At 44.5% G+C, this 15,056-nt stretch overlaps 1 protein-coding gene across 2 annotated transcripts in view; it reads right to left on the bottom strand.

Annotated features, from left to right (window-relative positions):
- Window positions 1–15,056, bottom strand: part of LOC115156743 (phosphatidylinositol 3-kinase regulatory subunit gamma) — a 68,048-nt gene extending 52,992 nt beyond the window's left edge. For both annotated transcript variants that reach the window (XM_029704382.1, XM_029704383.1), the window contains exons 1-2: window positions 14,686–15,056; window positions 673–1,432 (exon numbers count right to left, since the gene is read on the bottom strand). In XM_029704382.1, coding sequence (XP_029560242.1) covers window positions 673–979 — 307 coding nt within the window. In that variant the 5' untranslated portion in view covers window positions 980–1,432; window positions 14,686–15,056. The remainder of the gene's footprint in view (window positions 1–672; window positions 1,433–14,685) is intronic.

Genomic DNA, 15,056 nt, shown 5'->3' with positions numbered 1-15,056 from the left:
TAGTTAGTTGAAAAATGTCGACCGTTATTGAACATCTACATCATACGATCCAAATAAAGTCAGTAATGGGCTCTGGGTCACAACACGGTTGATTGCAACTCAATCCTATCCTTCGCAGGAGAGTTGAATGGAGGGTCAAGGCAAAATATACAAGACAGTCTGAAGAAAACTTGACCAAGAGAGTCAGGTCAGTAACTAGATTAGGTTCAAATGAGCATTTGTTAGTTGTGTTTGGAATGAGGGAAAGGCCTATGACAGCTCTTTAGGGTAGATTAGAAGGGTCAGTGTGCGGTCACAGTAAAACGTCAAAGCTTTCGACAACTCCAAAAACAATAAGCTAAGAGCAGGGCAAACCAACACTTCCTTCCAGACAAATATCATTAGTAGCCAATATTAACATTTTCTAACAAATATGGGCTTTGCATTCAATTATTTCTGTTCCCTTTCAAAAAACACTGCTGGAGATTGTAACAATTTCGAGAGGAATGCACAACTCTCCTTGATGTTGAAGGGCATCTTCATTGGAGTATCAATCAACATCTCAAAAATATTTTTAGGACAGAAAATATTCATACAAACTAAAATGCTGGTGACATATCTCTGAAGAAACAATCAATCAATAAAACAGAATATGAGAAATCAATAGTGAAATATATTGGCTTCAGGCTTTACCTTGTTGTGGCTCAGGCCCCGGGGCTGCTGGGAGGGGTCTTTGGGAGCGAGGCTGACTGGGTGGCGGTGCCATCCTCACGGGGCCCACGAACTGGACATATGTCCCTGGGAAGTCCCCCCTCTGCTTAGTGCGTTCGTTGAAGCCCAGCAGCCAGCCCAGGAGCTCGGGACGCTCCTCATCCCACTCCTTGAAGTCCAGGGAGGCCTTGCTGACGGTCAGAATGTCCCCGGGCTGCAGGTCAATGTCTTCCTCCAAGTCCTTGGTGTAGATGTAGAGGGCACGATACTGGAAACCATCGACCGCCATTTTAAGAAACCGATAAAAGCTGCCGAAGACGCAGAGAGGATGCGAAAGTCGGCCCAATGCTACGGCAACCAGGAAACGATGATGATTTTGCTTGGAGTAGTGGTCGTTTAGGGCCAAAGATCTATCAACTGAAGCTTAGAAGCATTGCTGAAATGGTCGAGTCTATACAGCAAGGTAGGTTGGGTGCTCCTGCCTTAGAGCTGGCCGGTGTTGGCGCAGTGGAGCACTTTCCTCAGCTTGATACCCCGGTTTAACCAAATGATGGAGCAGAGGGACAGCGTTGGCAACATGCTCCTTCAAGCAGCAAAAACGAGCTAGACAGCTCGAAACCTAACTGAGGCCCAGTGTTGGTCTCTTCAGTCAACCTCTGTCGTCTGTGGGGGTGGAGGCATAGTAGGACAGTCCAACAGTCGTTGATTTTCTCAGGCTCCTCACGTTCTGGACAGTGACAACCTGCAGAGAAAAAAAAAAAATACAAAAAGTGGGCTTCTAGTGGAAAATACATTGATAATGTAAAAAATAATACATAAATTTAAGACATTATCCTACAGTATGTATTCTACAGATACGCAGTAGCCTACAATAAGCAAAGCATCCCTGTGTCACCGCCGCAAAGCATGAAAACGCAGTGCAACGCATTTGTGCAATCCTGTTTGGGATGGACGGATCGGCTGATGCTACTGCGTCATAACTTTCCACAGACTCCCCAAATCAGATTGCATCACATTTTCAAATCTCAATTTGAAACAACTATTTTGAAATAAGTCACATAACTATACCGCAGTTCTCTCAATAAAAAATAAAAAATAAAAAAATAAAAATCGGTGATGCTCTGAAAAGGATCACATGGATAAATACGTGTGCAATAGCAAACGTTAGAATCAGGAAATAAGACGAGCCTTACAGTTTTAAAGCATCAAAATCAAAGGATGCAGTTTCACTTGTGACCGTTTTTGATTATGGGAAAAGGGGTTATTATGACCCACTTAAGACTGTTCTGCTGCTTAAGAAATATTTTGTCAGCCTTCTCCAAAAAGTTGCCTAATCGTGCCAAAACCCTTCAATGCAACAAGATTGAAAGAAAGACCTTTCGATGCAAGATGCGCCTTGCTCTTATAATCTGATATAATTCATTGCAGAAAAACATCTTTCCCATGCGTTCATTCATACTTGCTTCATTTCAGTCAATATGGTAAATGAGGTCCTCAACGGCTATGTAGACCCAGCATTACATCACGGTTTTTCAGATCTCACCTAGGCCTAATAAATTATTCAAGACTAGTTAAGTGTCAAAATGGTACATTTTGTCAGTTAAGTCAGAGCCACAGTAGGAAAATCCTATCTTAAAACATGAAGACCTAAACGACTGTATCCACGGTCAAAAGACAAATTGTCAACTACCTTTGTTTTTGCGTACTGTAGCTTCAGCAAGAGTGAAGCAAAAATATTTTGAAAAGCGACTAAGTCAAAAACGGCAACTGTGCCTCAGAGAGACATTAGGCTTTCAGTCTAGTGTTTGATCCCACAATGTAAGGCGAGATTAAATCTCCTTTTTTCCCCCTGGCTGAATTGATGACAAAAAGAAAATCAAAAGACAGAGGGGGTGTAATGGAGGGGTTGGGCTTGTGACTCAGGAAACAAGAGCTCAGCAGCCACCAGAGTTTTGGGGCATCGCTCGAAAACGTCCAAATAAACTAAACTACTCGCTGTGATGCCCGGTTTAGAGCAGTAAAGTATGTTGAGTGGATATGATAGGTTGCTGCTAAAGTCTAAATAACAGGAAAAATTCAAACTGTACACCTCTCTCTTCATATCCGGGGGTATGCGCACTTCAACCCTCAGACAAACTCCCCACTTGAAAAGCAAGCAAACATTCTCGTAATAGTCTGTCCTAATATCACCGCTATAAAACGTTAAATAGTTATCATGATTACAGGACGTACCGTTGGGCAACACTACTCACCCCACTTTTGGGCAGAGAGAAACTGGAGAGACTCACCAAGGCTCTCTGTCTGACATCCTCGGTGTCAAAAAAAAAAAAGAAGAGTTGCCAGGGTAGACAAGTGGCACTGGCATACCCAACCACAGCCGGCAATCCCCCTCCCCTTGCGTCTCCCCCCTCCCCTTCCGTCTCTCCCTCCCCTTGCGTCTCCCCCCTGCCAAAAAATTCCATTCCTCTGCCATTTTGTTTGTTTATATTCACAATCTTGCAGAAGACAACTGCAATCATCCCACACTCCGTGGTGGTCCACTTCAGCATTTTATTCCACAGCAAAAAAAAAAAAAAAAAGTGCTGCAACTAATACCAGTTGAATGGAGAATCATCTCTGTTACAATCCTACACATGGAGTGCAGCCCACATTTCAAGGCAGCAGCTGGCAGGCTGGTCGTCACTGGATCCATCCCTTTTTTCCCCCCTTACTTTTATTCAGTCAAGAGATGACACACTTTGCTATCAGGAGAGCCCAAATGGCTGAGGGAGACCACAGAAAATAATTAATGAATAAAAAGGCAATAAACTCACTGTTGCTAGAGAGAGGGAAACTAAGTCTGGCCTCTCATTGGCTGCTGTTTGGCCATGTGCTCCAGAGTCACCAGAGAAGCTCAGGCAAATCAAGGAAATGTTCTAATATTAGAAAATGTATCTAGGCAGTGATCAAGCTCCTGACCCAAACCACTCCACCTTTTTTACACTGCACTTTTTTTGCATCCTCAAAGACTGACTCTGTTATTTGATTAAAATATATGCAGTATGATCAAATATATATATATATTAATGAAAAAAAATTATTATACAGACAATTATTGTCTGGTGCTGCAATATAATGTAAGCTATATTTTGCCATTACCAGGAAAGGACAATCAAAATTAAAAGAACAGGTTATTCTGGGGAAGTAGATAAAGGGCTTCATTCCCAAAATCCAGAAGTATCCCTTCGCACTTACAAATTTGTAACATATTGTACAAATTGGAATTCGTAACGTTTCATAACAATTAGTGTTGAATTAGAATTAGTGTTGATACCAAAACGATTCGACTGCAAAAAAGGCGTATTAGCCAAAGTCACAGAATGGCACTTGAGCCGGACAGATATTTTGAGTTCAAAATCATTACATTGGACATTTTTGAATGCAATCAGCTTTATAAATCAGCAATATTTTGCATTATGTTAGCATATTATCACAAACAAGGTACTAGGGTCGTGAATTGATGCTGGCTTCAGCTGTAAGCTAGCAAAGAAAGTTAGCCTACAAAGCTGAAAGCTACCGGTCTTGCATTGTAGTGCTCTAGTCTGCTATAGCACTACAATGCAAGACCTGGACATTGTTCTGGGAGCAGTAATTAGCAGTTTCAACATTGCTACATGCCGTGTTGCATTATTCAAGTGTGTTAACTTCTGTGCAGCATAAGTGGTGATGCAGCCCACACTCCCAGTGAGTTCAATGGTTCCTTACGGCAGGCTAAAGCTAGCAATGGGTAAGTGGAGCTGGCACTGTGCTCTCACTCTATAAGGGGACATCGGCTACGCTGACAGAGACTTGATCCTGTCTCAAATCAGTCGATGGCATGATACACATGACACAATTATTTTATTCTTGCACTGAACCGTTTTTCATGTTCTAGTATCGAAAAAGTACAGAAGTGTCAGTATACCGTGCAACACTAATAAGAATTGCAAAATGTAACATATCATACGAAATGGATGACGTACTATACAATTGTGCATAATTTTCGGGGACCCATTTTGGCTTGGGCACTACTTTTAAAACTACTGGCTTAAATGAAACAAAAGCTCTGGAGCATCAGAGGAGCTGCAAGCCAATATATTTTGGTACATAATCATTGCAACTTCTGAGCAATTTTCAAACAGCTTTTTTCCCCTAAATAAGAAAATAGTAAAACATAATACCACCGTAAAGTAGGGATGGGCGTTTGAAATAATTTCACTATTCGAATATCAGTTTTTTGTTGTTGATTTATTTGCTTGTAAATGTATATTTGTAATATATATACTGCTCAAAAAAATAAAGGGAACACTAAAATAACACATCCTAGATCAGAATGAATGAAATAATCTTATTAAATACTTTTTTCTTTACATAGTTGAATGTGCTAACAAAAAAAAAATCACACAAAAATAATCAATGGAAATCCAATTTATCAACCCATGGAGGTCTGGATTTGGAGTCACACTCAAAATTAAAGTGGAAAACCACACTACAGGCTGATCCAACTTTGATGTAATGTCCTTAAAACAAGTCAAAATGAGGCTCAGTAGTGTGTGTGGCCTCCACGTGCCTGTATGACCTCCCTACAACGCCTGGGCATGCTCCTGATGAGGTGGCGGATGGTCTCCTGAGGGATCTCCTCCCAGACCTGGACATAGCTGTCTTTGTCATAACTTGATAATTGTGTAGTTTAGTAATTATCGAGGTTAGCTAGGTTAGCTAGCCAGCTACTTCCGTCCCCCGCGACGCCATTGTTCCATACCTAGCCAACTATTACCGATGAGCAGCATTGTAGAAACTGAATACATTACAAAGGAACGTCTTGATTAGTGTTATGTTAGCTAGCTACAAAGTTGCTTTTGTATAATAGCCAACCTCTACCGACTAGCAGCACTGTAGAAACTATTACATTACAACGGAATGATTTGACTAGCGCAGTGTTCGCTAGCTAGCTACATAGCCGTCTTTGTCATAGCTTGATAATTGTGTAGTTTAGTAATTATCGAGGTTAGCTAGGTTAGCTAGCCAGCTATTTCCGTCCCCCGCGACGCCATTGTTCCATACCCAGCCAACTATTACCGACGAGCAGCATTGTAGAAACTAAATACATTACAAAGGAACGTCTTGATTAGTGTTATGTTATGTTAGCTAGCTACAAAGTTGCTTTTGTATAATAGCCGACCTCTACCGACTAGCAGCACTGTAGAAACTATTACATTACAACGGAACGACTTGATTAGTGTAGTGTTGTGTTAGTTAGCTAGCATTTGTCACTTTCGTCAATAAGATTTTCGCAACGTAAGCTTAACTTTCTGAACATTCGAGACGTGTAGTCCACTTGTCATTCCAATCTCCTTTGCATTAGCGTAGCCTCTTCTGTAGCTTGTCAACTATGTGTCTGGCTATCCCCGTTCTCTCCCCTCTGCACAGGCCATACAAACGCTTCACACCGCGTGACCGCTGCCACTCTAACCTGGTGGTCCCAGCGCGCACGACCCACGTGGAGTTCCAGGTCTCCGGCAGCCTCTGGAACTGCCGGTCTGTGGCCAACAAGGCTGAGTTCATCTCAGCCTATGCTACCCTCCAGTCCCTAGACTTCCTGGCGCTGACGGAAACATGGATTACCACAGATAACACTGCTACTCCTACTGCTCTCTCCTCGTCTGCCTACGTGTTCTCGCATACCCCTAGAGCATCGAGCCAGCGGGGTGGTGGCACTGGAATCCTCATCTCTCCCAAGTGGACATTCTCTCTTTCTCCCCTGACCCATCTGTCTATCTCCTCATTTGAATTCCATGCTGTCACAGTTACCAGCCCTTTCAAGCTTAACATCCTTATCATTTATCGCCCTCCAGGTTCCCTTGGAGAGTTCATCAATGAGCTTGATGCCTTGATAAATTCCTTCCCTGAGGATGGCTCACCTCTCACAGTTCTGGGTGACTTTAACCTCCCCACGTCTACCTTTGACTCATTCCTCTCTGCCTCCTTCTTTCCACTCCTCTCCTCCTTTGACCTCACCCTCTCACCTTCCCCCCCTACTCACAAGGCAGGCAATACGCTTGACCTCATCTTTACTAGATGCTGTTCTTCCACTAATCTCATTGCAACTCCCCTCCAAGTCTCCGACCACTACCTTGTATCCTTTTCCCTCTCGCTCTCATCCAACACTTCTCACTCTGCCCCTACTCGGATGGTATTGCGCCGTCCCAACCTTCGCTCTCTGTCTCCCGCTACTCTCTCCTCTTCCATCCTATCATCTCTTCCCTCTGCTCAAACCTTCTCCAACCTATCTCCTGATTCTGCCTCCTCAACCCTCCTCTCCTCCCTTTCTGCATCCTTCGATTTTCTCTGTCCCCTATCCTCCAGGCCGGCTCGGTCCTCCACTCCTGCGCCGTGGCTCGACGACTCACTGCGAGCTCACAGAACAGGGCTCCGGGCAGCCGAGCGGAAATGGAGGAAAACTCGCCTCCCTGCGGACCTGGCATCCTTTCACGCCCTCCTCTCTACATTTTCCTCTTCTGTCTCTGCTGCTAAAGCCACTTTCTACCACTCTAAATTCCAAGCATCTGCCTCTAACCCTAGGAAGCTCTTTGCTACCTTCTCCTCCCTCCTGAATCCTCCTCCCCCCCCCTCCTCTCTCTCTGCGGATGACTTCGTCAACCATTTTGAAAAGAAGGCTGATGACATCCGATCCTCGTTTGCTAAGCCAAACGACACCGCTGGTCCTGCTCACACTGCCCTACCCTGTGCTTTGACCTCTTTCTCCCCTCTCTCTCCAGATGAAATCTCGCGTCTCGTGACGGCCGGCCGCCCAACAACCTGCCCACTTGACCCTATCCCCTCTCTTCTCCAGACCATTTCCGGAGACCTTCTCCCCTACCTCACCTCGCTCATCAACTCATCCTTGACCGCTGGCTACGTCCCTTCCGTCTTCAAGAGAGCGAGAGTTGCACCCATTCTGAAAAAACCTACACTGGATCCCTCCGATATCAACAACTACAGACCAGTATCCCTTCTTTCTTTTCTCTCCAAAACTCTTGAACGTGCCGTCCTTGGCCAGCTCTCCTGCTATCTCTCTCAGAATGACCTTCTTGATCCTAATCAGTCAGGTTTCAAGACTGGGCATTCAACTGAGACTGCTCTTCTCTGTGTCACGGAGGCTCTCCGCACTGCTAAAGCTAACTCTCTCTCCTCTGCTCTCATCCTTCTAGACCTATCTGCTGCCTTTGATACTGTGAACCATCAGATCCTCCTCTCCACCCTCTCCGAGCTGGGCATCTCCGGCGCGGCCCACGCTTGGATTGCGTCCTACCTGACAGGTCGCGTGGCGAGAATCTGTCTCCGCACCACGTGCTCTCACCACTGGTGTCCCCCAGGGCTCTGTTCTAGGCCCTCTCCTATTCTCACTATACACCAAGTCACTTGGCTCGGTCATATCCTCACATGGTCTCTCCTATCATTGCTACGCAGACGACACACAATTAATCTTCTCCTTTCCCCCTTCTGATAACCAGGTGGCGAATCGCACCTCTGCATGTCTGGCAGACATATCAGTGTGGATGACGGCTCACCACCTCAAGCTGAACCTCGGCAAGACGGAGCTGCTCTTCCTCCCGGGGAAGGACTGCCCGTTCCATGATCTCGCCATCACGGTTGACAACTCCCTTGTGTCCTCCTCCCAGAGTGCTAAGAACCTTGGCGTGACTCTGGACAACACCCTGTCGTTCTCCACTAACATCAAGGCGGTGACCCGATCCTGTAGGTTCATGCTCTACAACATTCGCAGAGTACGACCCTGCCTCACACAGGAAGCGGCGCAGGTCCTAGTCCAGGCACTTGTCATCTCCCGTCTGGATTACTGCAACTCGCTGTTGGCGGGGCTCCCTGCCTGTGCCATTAAACCCCTACAACTCATCCAGAACGCCGCAGCCCGTCTGGTGTTCAACCTTCCCAAGTTCTCTCACGTCACCCCGCTCCTCCGATCTCTCCACTGGCTTCCAGTTGAAGCTCGCATCCGCTACAAGTCCATGGTGCTTGCCTACGGAGCTGTGAGGGGAACGGCACCTCCGTACCTTCAGGCTCTGATCAGGCCCTACACCCAAACAAGGGCACTGCGTTCATCCACCTCTGGCCTGCTCGCCTCCCTACCTCTGAGGAAGCACAGTTCCCGCTCAGCCCAGTCAAAACTGTTCGCTGCTCTGGCACCCCAATGGTGGAACAAGCTCCCTCACGACGCCAGGACAGCGGAGTCAATCACCACCTTCCGGAGACACCTGAAACCCCACCTCTTTAAGGAATACCTGGGATAGGATAAAGTAATCCTTCTAACACCCCCCCAAAAGATTTAGATGCACTATTGTAAAGTGGTTGTTCCACTGGATATCATAAGGTGGTTGTTCCACTGGATATCATAAGGTGAATGCACCAATTTGTAAGTCGCTCTGGATAAGAGCGTCTGCTAAATGACTTAAATGTAAATGTAAAGCATCCGCCAACTCCTGGACAGTCTGTGGTGCAACGTGGCGTTGGTGGATGGAGTGAGACATGATGTCCCAGATGTGCTCAATTGGATTCAGGTCTGGGGAACGGGCGGGCCAGTCCATAGCATCAATGCCTTCCTCTTGCAGGAACTGCTGACACACTCCAGCCACATGAGGTCTAGCATTGTCTTGCATTAGGAGGAACCCAGGGCCAACCGCACCAGCATATGGTCTCACAAGGGGTCTGAGGATCTCATCTCGGTACCTAATGGCAGTCAGGCTACCTCTGGTGAGCACATGGAGGGCTGTGCGGCCCCCCAAAGAAATGCCACCCCACACCATGACTGACCCACCGCCAAACCGGTCATGCTGGAGGATGTTGCAGGCAGCAGAACGTTCTCCACGGCGTCTCCAAACTCTGTCACGTGCCCAGTGTGAACCTGCTTTCATCTGTGAAGAGCACAGGGCGCCAGTGGCGAATTTCCCAATCTTGGTGTCCTCTGGCAAATGCCAAACGTCCTGCACGGTGTTGGGCTGTAAGCACAACCCCCACCTGTGGACGTCGGGCCCTCATACCACCCTCATGGAGTCTGTTTCTGACCGTTTGAGCAGACACATGCACATTTGTGGCCTGCTGGAGGTCATTTTGCAGGGCTCTGGCAGTGCTCCTCCTGCTCCTCCTTGCACAAAGGCGGAGGTAGCGGTCCTGCTGCTGGGTTGTTGCCCTCCTACGGCCTCCTCCACGTCTCCTGATGTACTGGCCTGTCTCCTGGTAGCGCCTCCATGCTCTGGACACTATGCTGACAGACACAACAAACCTTCTTGCCACAGCTCGCATTGATGTGCCAGCCTGGATGAGCTGCACTACCTGAGCCACTTGTGTGGGTTGTAGACTCCGTCTCATGCTACCACTAGAGTGAAAGCACTGCCAGCATTCAAAAGTGACCAAAACATCAGCCAGGAAGCATAGGAACTGAGAAGTGGTCAGTGGTCCCCACCTGCAGAACCACTCCTTTATTGGGGGTGTCTTGCTAATTGCCTATAATTTCCACCTGTTGTCTATTCCATTTGCACAACAGCATGTAAAATTTATTGTCAATCAGTGTTGCTTCCTAAGTGGACAGTTTGATTTCACAGAAGTGTGATTGACTTGGAGTTACATTGTGTTGTTTAAGTGTTCTCTTTATTTTTTTGAGCAGTGTGTATATATTTTTTTACTTACGTTTTTAACCTGTGCACTGCGGCGGCTGCCACTATTGCTGCATCGGGTGAGCTGAAATGGGATATGTGAGGGGAGTGGACAGGAAGGAAAGATACGCAGTAGCCAAGTCAACTTTGCTACAGCAAAGACTAGATAACTTGTAGCAGCCACAATGTCATTGATCATCCCATATAACAGTGCCTGTCTTGACTGGAGTAGCCTAGAGAAGCTAGCTATCTAAGCTAGCCAGCTATATCTAGCTAGGCTAATTGAGGATGGTCAGCGCTATCTGGGATCCTTGGGACATCCCTACCCTAAACCTAAGCTTAAACATAACCCTTACCTAACCTTAAAGATGCAATATGCTGAAATCGCTCTGCCATTTCCTGATTGCAAAATTTCGAAGTTCGCCTAATTTCAGTTTGTGACAATGCAAGCAGTCATTGCGTAGAGAATCACTGAACCATCTAAACCGCTGTATAATATATTTTCCATAACCAAAAATATTGTATTTTCAACTGGTGTACAAAACCAAAAGTAAGACACAAAAACTAAATTTAAGAATGGGAAGCATAGAAATAGCGCACATAGAACAGGTCTTCCGCTTAGACAAATCTATAACTCACATTTCTATGTGAATTTGGTCACCTATAGCTAGTGCCAGTCTTTCTTCCTGATGAAGTTTTTGACAAAGTCGACAGACACCACATACCAATTTTGTTGGTGACAACTTTTGTCGCTAGCTAATATCTGGCTAGCAGCTAGCTAATATCTGGCTAGCAGCTAGCTAATATCTGGCTAGCAGCTAGCTACAGCAAGTGCAAGCTTGCTCTGAAATGGTTTCCACCTGGAATAGAAACAAGGTCGACACTCCATCTTAACTCCTCCTCCAAATTTACTTGATTGGTTGAACAGTGCAGAAGAGAACCTCCTGACAATTATTTCCTCTCTGTCATGACCAGAATGTGGGGCATCCCGCTCAGGAGTTTCTTTAATGCCTGCTACGTTAGTTTCGTTGGTTGCGCGTTGTAGCCTACTCCTTTTCATTTATCTAACTTTTAATTCCATTTTGCATTAGTGAACTCTCACTTTACTGCTACACATGGAACCGGTTTGACTGTAGTGCCGCTTTGGTTGGCCAACAAAAACAACAAGTTACACGTGTAAAGGCTACCAGTCTTTATGAGGCGCACATCAGGAAAAAATATATTGAAAAGTAAAAAATGTTTTATTAATTATGAATTTGAAGTGTCATGGTATATCCTTATATGTAACAATGTTACATGGATATTTTATTTCAATTTAGAAAAAGGCCTTTTTTCACTGTTAAAAATAGGCCTATAATTTCTCTCTCAAAACTTAACACTTACAAGTAATTGAATACTAACATCCGTTCGGATATTCTAATAAATCATGCCCATCCCATATGTAAAGTGGTCCTGAACTGATCAAATACGGGTTGCTTTGGCTCCAGCTGGCTGTTTACAGCTCCCGTTAGTACTCAGCCTAACCTCAATGCTACCTCCCAGTCCCCACTCAGGCTGCTGTACAGGACCGTTACTGGGGGTGAAAATACTGACAATACCCTTGTCGCTCACAGGGCCATGACATAATATTAAGCTATGATGTATTAAAGATGCTATTGACATATAAACATCAGTAACAAATGGGTGCAACATCTTGCATAATATTTTATAATTACATTTCATAAAGCAAAATCTCTTTGTAGCTTTGTTTATTCCCTCAGTGTGTCTTTAGTGTAAAACAATACAGCCAAGGGGAAATTACAAATAGGCCTACTTAACATTAACATACTTTATATTTCAAAAGAGAAATACACACCTCAGTGATGTTTTAATTTGTTATCTGGAGTGTGACCATTTCATACACACAGTGTACAAAACATTAGGAACACTTCCTAATATTGAGTTGCACCCCTTTTTGCCCTGAGAACAGCCTCAAATCATCATGGCATGGACTCTACAAGGTGTTGAAAGCGTTCCACAGGGACGCTGGCCCATGTTGACGCCAATGCTTCCCACGGTTGTGTCAAGTTGGCTGGATGTCTGATACACACGGGAAACAGTTGAGTAAAAAACCCAGCAGCGCTGCAGTTCTTGACACACTCAAACCTCCTTGGTACCTACTACCATACCCCATTCAAAGGCACTTACATTTTTTTGTCTTGCCCATTCACCCTCTGAATGACACACATACACAATCCATGTCTCAATTGTCTCAAAGCTTAAAAATCCTTCTTTAACCCGTCTCCTCCCCTTTATCTACACTGATTGAAGAGAATTTACCAGGTGACATCAATAGGGGATCAAAGCTTCCACCTGGTCGGTCTATATCATGGAAAGAGCTGGTGGTCCGAATGTTCTGTACACTCAGTGTAGATGTAAATGCCCTAATAGTGCAATACAGTCATACACATTAATCTTTGCTTTGGGGGGGAGGGGGTGACAACGACGACAGACAGGCAAACTGCGGTAATACTTCCTTAACAATTACACATCAGTATCAGTGCAGGCGACACGTTCTGTGTGTTCATCATTGCTTTTCATAACGGGCATTAGCCCAATTCTCGAGTGAAAATGATCATTTCTGGAGACAGCCATTTCAGTGTAAGTATTTTAAAATGTCAGACAATGCTTCAACTAATATTTAAATGCACAGCTGAGCCCCAAAACGCAGCTAGTATGTAGGCCTAAACTAGAAATGACAATCATTCACCTTGTGGCCATCCGTCCGCTGGTAGACACCATATGCTAGTTGTGAATGTCAACAGTCTACAACATGATATAGCCTAGTAATATCTCATAAGCATATTTGAGATCTAATCCTTGTTATATTGTAGCTACATAAGGAACAGCACTAGGCCTATATGTTGCATAAGACCATTGCAGAAAACAGGCCTCTATAGCTAAATGCAGCAACAAAAGATCTGCACATTTTAAGGTAGGCCTACATAGAGCGGTGGCGCTTGCTAAGAGACAGTTGCCCTTAGGTGCACATCAGGGATCAGCTTACCTAACCCAGATCTGGAACTGTTTGTAGGTCAAATTCAAAATTGGCATGAGCAGCAGCATTTTTGGTGCTTTTTTATACCCTGGTTGAGAAAGAGATTGCCCCTATCAGGGCACATATATAATGTAAAACAAAAAAGGGGGAAAATATTTGCATAACTGGTATGCCCTCAACTTGCTGTAATGGAGGAACTTGACGATTGTTTTGACCAGTTTTTTTCTGTCAAAATGAAAAAGCGACTTGGGGCTTCAACGACTTCTCACTAATGATTTTAAGTAGCTACATTAAACTGAATAAACACGAGCATGCCATAACACCTCAAGGGGTTCCTATATTTTCTTTAAAAACGAGATACAGACGTTAGAGGATGTCCTAACTGGAACTATTCAAAATATGTCGTTATATGTAGGCTAGTTATTTCTTTCTTATTTGTAAGTTACCCATTGTTACACTGTACATAAGTAACCTTTACCTTGCCCCAAGTACAGTGTAGCAATAAGTTAATACAAAACGTAACATTACACTGTATTTTAGCAACTATCAATTATACAGTAATACGGTCACTTTAATGTAAAGTTTGACAGACATTTTTCCAAAACTGAATAGGCATTGTTGCCACAGACATGGGTGATCCAAGTTTTGGAATCAATCCAAGAGAAATCTGGTGAGATGATTTGGCATAGAGACCTAAAAACAACACAAATGTGCAAAACAAACTACACTTTAAAATAACAAAAACACACCAACTATGTGGATTAACAAATATTAGAACGGTCCGAAATATAGGGTGCTGTCAGTTACAGTATATATTTTTCTCGCAGCAACGTTGCAAGTAAAACGAGCACATGAAACATTTCAGCTTCCAGAGATAGCTGTCGTGTTCGAGAAATTCGCAGCTGTAGCCATGTTTCGATACTGCATAAAAAAATGTGGCCAACAAAACAATGCAACATTCACGCACCATATGGGAACTCTGGAAAATATGGTTACAGTAGCTCGATTTGCTAGATTGAGATGTCAATAGAGGCACACTAGATGCCAATAGAGTTGTCAATAGAGGCACACTAGATGTCAATATAGGCTATTATTTTAACATTTAGCGTGCTATAAAAGTACAGAAAACGACTTGTTGCCGTGTTCTTTGACAAGTTTATAGACATGTGCAAGTTCGTACTGCGTTGTGTGCGTAGGGCACTTCAAGCTCTTCCACCATTTTCCTGTTCAGTGGCCAGCACTGGAAATGTGCAAGAACTTGGAAAAACTCACCCGCATATATTTCTTCCAAATCTCGCTGTGGCGGCACTTTAACTGTTCAACACGTCGAAATGTAGACAGCTAATTTCCTTATCTTTCACCGTTTCTTTCCCTCAATGCTTTAAAGTCTTCCACCTGCTTTGTTCACTCCTGATCCGCTTTCTTTCTTTCTCCCTTTCTTTCTTTTGCAGCACATAACTCTCAGCTCCCTACACAGCCATTTCCAGCACAGCACCGCGCATAAAAGGAGAATGCGTGGGAACTAATATGAACAGCGCGAAAATAAACGAACACAGTCGGAAAAGCACGAATCCCTGCAGGACAGGACACATATGCTTATTTTACATATTTCGAGATTCCCTAAAATCACGCCCCTTCGATAC

The sequence above is a fragment of the Salmo trutta genome, chromosome 21, assembly GCF_901001165.1.
Source record: "Salmo trutta chromosome 21, fSalTru1.1, whole genome shotgun sequence".
In the NCBI taxonomy this organism is placed as follows: domain Eukaryota; kingdom Metazoa; phylum Chordata; class Actinopteri; order Salmoniformes; family Salmonidae; genus Salmo; species Salmo trutta.
This window is presented reverse-complemented; position numbering and strand designations above follow the sequence as displayed.